The 5,926-nt window shown below is 46.5% G+C and overlaps 1 protein-coding gene across 1 annotated transcript in view; it reads right to left on the minus strand.

The window, feature by feature from the left end:
• Nucleotides 1–1,713: 1,713 nt before the first annotated feature.
• Nucleotides 1,714–5,926, minus strand: part of LOC139377148 (shisa family member 9a) — a 44,774-nt gene continuing 40,561 nt past the window's right edge. The window contains exon 4 of the mRNA XM_071120163.1: nt 1,714–2,972. Within this exon, the coding sequence (XP_070976264.1) occupies nt 1,714–2,972 (1,259 nt within the window). The remainder of the gene's footprint in view (nt 2,973–5,926) is intronic.

The following is a 5,926-nucleotide window of genomic DNA, read 5'->3' on the forward strand; positions in this document are numbered from 1 at the left end:
GGGGGATGTTTACAGTCAGAAACACATGGGGGATGTTTACAGTCAGAAACACATGGGGGATGTTTACAGTCAGAAACACATGGGGGATGTTTACAGTCAGAAACACGTGGGGGATGTTTACAGTCAGAAACACATGGGGGATGTTTACAATCAGAAACACATGGGATATGTGTACAACCAGAAACACATGGGGGATGTTTACAGTCAGAAACACATGGGAGATGTTTACAGTCAGAAACACATGGGGGATGTTTACAGTCAGAAACACATGGGGGATGTTTACAGTCAGAAACACATGGGGGATGTTTACAATCAGAAACACATGGGATATGTTTACAACCAGAAATACATGGGGGATGTTTACATTCAGAAGCACATGGGGGATGTTTACAATCAGAAACACATGGGGGATGTTTACAATAAGTACATGAATGCAGTATGCTTTCTATAGGCTGAAATGGGACTATAAATTCAGCTTGTATAGATTTGACTGTTCGATTTGCTTGAAGAGGTTTTGTCTTCTACTTTTAGACCATTATATATTTGGATGCCCTAGCAACAGTATTTTTCACAAACGCCAGAGTGAAGAGGTGGTCAAAGGTCAAGAGGACACAGTCATACAAAAATACAAACAGAAATACAAATGTTGGTACATTATATAAATCACAATACTGTGTCGCAATAATACAGGTGAGGGATATCTCTCAATCTGGTTTCATAGTTCTTATCAAGGGACTCGCCATACACTGTTGAACAGAACCGATTCAGAACCACTTTCTCTCTCTTTACCTTGTCTTTACCTGAAGGTTGCCTTTTCTCAGAGGGATAGAGAGAATGAAAGAGAGAGAAAAAGGGGAATATAAAAGCTTGCTGGTATCACTACAGATGGCCATGGTCTGTAGTCACATCTTTAAATATTGGATCACAGATTCTCTCCGATTCTATGTGTGAACAGCATTGGGACTGATGAGTCTTTCAGGAGTACAGTACTATCCTCTAGATGATGCTTCAGACTCCTTGCCTTCGGGTCAGCTGTGATCAAGTACTCTACATCAAATATACAGGACAACAGCCTCCATTCTCTGTGTTGATGACCAAGAGACTTCTCAAGGCTACAAGCACAGAACAAAGCCCATAATGTTCGTAGCCATATCCCATAACCCTAAAACTGTGGCTGATTCAATGGCTTTGTAGGAGAGAGCCTCTTTAATGAATGTCTTTTCCTTTCCCCACAGTTTGTTGTTTCCCTGCTCAATGTTTTAGCCCCAGCCATTGTGGTGTCCATAGATCTCATATTGCTTGTCAGATTTGGTAATGCAATCCATGGCAATCTCATGTTTCCTTTTGCTGTTGCTGGGTTCACGTTTCACTGTCATTGGTCGATAATGTTGTCATTACACAGGAGATATTATAACACACACAATGAATTTGATACTTCTGTTGGACGTTGCCATGGTTATACAATCCCGCCCACGTTGCCCTCTGACTGAGGATCTGTGTAGGATTGACTGACAGTCACATGTGCAGTTACACACTCATACTGGACGGCACACGCAAGCACACTGCCACACCACCAGGGTGCACTGTTCTGGCCCCCGCTCCCAGAAAGACACAAAACAACCTGGGCCTTACACACCACCATCTCTGTCCTCTCCCTCTTTGTCTATTGGGTGACTCTGCTTTGGGCAACCTTCGTCCCCTTCTCCCACTCTCTCACACAGTTACCTCCGTCTTACTGTTGGTCACAAAGTAAGGCTGAGTGGGCAGGAAGTGCTGACTGTGGCTCTGGGAGCGGGACTGACTGTGCAGCTTGTTGATCTGCTCCACCGTACACTGGGGCCTCTTGGAGCCGTAACCCTTCCTCCTGCCTACCGTCTCAGTCCCGTCCCAGCCCTTCAGACCCACCCCTCCCCCCATCCCCCTGGGGGCTGCGATGGTGTTGGAGCTGTAGGCCAGTGGGTGGTGTTGTTGCTCTTGATGTTGGTGGTGGTGTTGTTGTTGGTGGTGAGGCCCGGGAACCGTCCCGGTGTGGCGGTGAGGCCCCGGGAAAGTCCCTGTTCTAGTCATGCTGGACATAGTCATGGCTCCTGAACCTTTATTACTGACTCTGTCGCCGCCACAGCCACTGCTGCTGAGTCTTTGGGGCTTCTGTGCGTTCTGCTTGGGCGCGGCTGGCATGGTGGAGCCCTGGTGGGAGCTGGATAGAATGGGCAAGCTGCTGGGCATCTCTGTGATGTAGGTGGCCACGGGCTCTGGGCCCAGGGAGCCCAGGGGGCTGATGGGATTCATGGGATTGTGGGCTATGGGGATGTTGTGGGCCATGGGGATGTTGTGGGCCATGGGGTTGTTGTGGGCCATGGGGTTGTTGTGGGCCATGGGGTTGTTGTGGGCCATGGGGTTGTTGTGGGCCATGGGGTTGGTGTGGGCCATGGGGTTGGTGTGAGCCATGGGGTTGTTGTGGGCCATGGGGTTGGTGTGAGCCATGGGGTTGTTGTGGGCCATGGGGTTGGTGTGAGCCATGGGGTTGTTGTGGGCCATGGGGTTGGTGTGAGCCATGGGGTTGTTGTGGGTCATGGGGTTGGTGTGAGCCATGGGGTTGTTGTGGGCCATGGGGTTGGTGTGAGCCATGGGGTTGTTGTGGGCCATGGGGTTGGTGTGAGCCATGGGGTTGTTGTGGGCCATGGGGTTGTTGTGGGCCATGGGGTTGTTGTGGGCCATGGGGTTGTTGTGAGACATGGGGTTGTTGTGAGACATGGGCTTGATGTGGGCCGTGGGGTTGATGTGGGCCATGGGGTTGTTCATTGGATTGTGGGTCATGGTGGGGTTATTAATTGGGTTGTGGGAAATAGGGTTGTTGGTCATGGCGTTCATAGGTCGCATGGAGTTCATGTGTTGGAGGGGGAGGCCGCCTTCAGATGGCAGTTCCACCATCAGACGCCGCTTGTTGTAGAAGTCGCCGGTAGCCTTGGCCGCTGCATGGAGATAGAGGCAGATGCACATGTTTAAGATGTTTTGTAGTTCATAACACTACAGTAATACTGCCCTATAGCACCTTTAGTAGCCTATGCTCCCAAAAGTCATCTCTGTCTGTGCACTTACGTTTACCTTTACCTCTAGGTCTTTCCCCTACTGTAATACCATACCAAAACAAACATGGAGCATTGTTCAGATCATAAGGAATCCACATACTTCAGCCATGCTGTTCAAGGTACATTCATCACATTCCAAACTTTATTACCAATGTTAGTTCCTTTATCGAGCACTGAGTCTGAAATAAAACATGTTTTCTACTTCACCCTGTTGGAGGAGAAACTTGCTCAGAAGGAATTATATTTCGCTCAAACTTTCCAACGGTCCAGGAATCACCCAAGACAGCCTCCAACCATCAAATTAACGCAGACTGCTTGGTTGAAACCCTATGATATAATACAGACACAGGCTACTACTTCTACACATGTAATGTAAATACCGTAAATGAGGAGAATTTAAATTGGACTCTGCTGATCAATTGATATGAGGACACTTCTAGGCAAGTGAACGTTGTCTAGGCTATAGCATTCTCTGCCTCATATGCTTCCTGTCTCCCGAGACATGTGCCCTCCAGCTAGCCTACATCAATCAATTTATTCACGTTAAATTGACCTCATTAATTTCTCTGTCGTTCATGTCGGCAATCTGTAATCGCTCTTATCACTGAGAAATGTGTCCTTTTTACTGGGTGATTCACATTCCCCGGTTCACTCATGAATCTTTAACCTTAGCTGTTGAGCAATGAGCATCCTAGTGTGACTCTTAGGTTAAGGTGGATGGCCTTTCGCTTTTCACATCCTTGAAGATAAAGTTAACATACTAGGGGAGTTTGACTTGCCGCTGCAGCTATGCATCTAGTTTATCGCTCTGCTCTCCTTCCAGTGCAGGAAAACGAGCCAGGAGGGCATGGCGAGGCACTGTGAACGGTGAGCTCGCCTCCCGTCTGCCTGTCTGCCTGTCTGCAAGAAAACCGCCTCTGGGATCAAACTCATTCAGGCGACACATAAATCAATCTAGCAACAGTCAGCTCAACGGCACACACACATTCACAGGGAAACGTGATGAGAAACAGAATAACTACAGACAGACAGAGTAAGTTCCACCGTCACAAAAGGCCACAGACACACAAAAACAATTCAAATATGGATGCTTGGCGTCGGGACTGTAGGGACTAAATTATGTGTCAACTCCAATTAGGCTACAATAGTATCTGAGAAATGCCAGAGATAGCCTAACTGTTGGTCTCTATGGTATTGGGGTGGTGGAGTAGTGAGACACAAATGCATTTGCAATGCCATACATAGTAATTGGCCATTTGCTCCAGTGAAAGATAGAGATATCCAAACCGTCTTCAGGGTTACGTTTTGGGTACCCTTTTATTAGTCCGTCTCTCCATGTCTGGTTTTAAAATCCAATAGCGTGACCTTATAGATTCGCTTGGGGACAGTACAGATAGATATTGATTTGCAGAATTGTGGCTTATCAGCTCTCAGCCTAAGGATTCTGTAGCTACCGTTGGGAATGTGACAGAAAGGCAATTAAAGAAAAAAGGGGAAAACAACACTGTGGTTTCAAACTAGAGTGTTTCTTTCCTTTAGGCCACTTGTGATGAGTGGAATAAGGGCAGAGCAATATGGAGGAGAGAAGAAAAAGTGCTCAGTTAAAGTTTCGCAATAACACAGCTCAAATGAAGACACAATTTATCGTCTGTCTCTGTGCCTCTCTCTTTCTCTCTCTCTTTCTGTCCCTCTCGGCTGCCCTCGTTATTGTGCGTCTCCACGTGCATATCATCGGTTCATGACTCCAGGAGATGGAGATGGTCTCTTGGGACTGTGCGTCCATTCCTTTCTAAAGCAGATTAAAATAGCTCCCGTGCCATCTCATTGGAGAGCGGCTCTAGAATGAGAAGCTATCAGTTAGGCTGTAGTCAAGGCTCTGAATACTGGGGGTGGGAAACCCTCTATTACAGACATTAAATCAGATAGAGTCCTGGGGAGCGGAAAGGTGAAGATGAGAAAAGGAGAATCAAATTGAGATTAGGCTTGGAGGTAGAGGGAGAGGAGCAGGGGAAAGAGGGAGGGAAAGGATGATGAGTGGAAGAAGGAAGAGAAGGGGGAGGAGGAGGGGGAGGAGGAGGAAGAAGGGGAGTAAAGAGGAGGAGGAGAAAGAAGCAAATATAGGTGTCTCTAAAAAAGTTGCTGGTATTGTGGGCCTCCTCCAGTATGCAGATAGCCTCATGAATACCAAGCTACCAAGCTCACTTTATTAGTCAAACATAGGAGATATGGGCCATATCAGTCAACATTTCCCATTCTTAATTGTCTCAGATTGAATTGCTAATGGTTATATAAAGTGTGTGGCATAAACAGGAAACAGAAAACACTTCATCCTCTCTACTCCCTCTGAATGCCCCAGCATAATGGAGTGCCTTTGTGTAAACAATCACAACAATCTGTTCTAAATGAGTCAGGGACGGAATGGTAAAGGGATGGATTGGGAATTGCATTTCAAATTAAGAGCTTTACTCCTACATTTAACATCTCAATGAGATGTGGGTATTTTGCATTCCCGTGATGTTGTGTTTTCCAGAGGTAGTGACTATGATTATACAGTACTCAGAGCCAGATGGATCCTATCATTTTGTTTCTGGGGGAGCTGCCTTTAGCATACCAAAGAAGAAGACTCAGCACGACTTCTACTCAAATAAATTGTTGTTTGCTTGGCTTGTATTATGGTATTGAAATTGAAAAGTGGTTTAGGCTCTATTTAAATCAAATATGCCGTCAGTGAAGGGAATGTACAGAATGTCAATCACCAAACAAGTTGATTCTGTTTTTGACTGTGAGACTTTTATCTTAGACACCCACCGGTCTTTAACTCCAGCCAAAGTGGGCAA

The sequence above is a fragment of the Oncorhynchus clarkii genome, chromosome 20, assembly GCF_045791955.1.
Source record: "Oncorhynchus clarkii lewisi isolate Uvic-CL-2024 chromosome 20, UVic_Ocla_1.0, whole genome shotgun sequence".
In the NCBI taxonomy this organism is placed as follows: domain Eukaryota; kingdom Metazoa; phylum Chordata; class Actinopteri; order Salmoniformes; family Salmonidae; genus Oncorhynchus; species Oncorhynchus clarkii.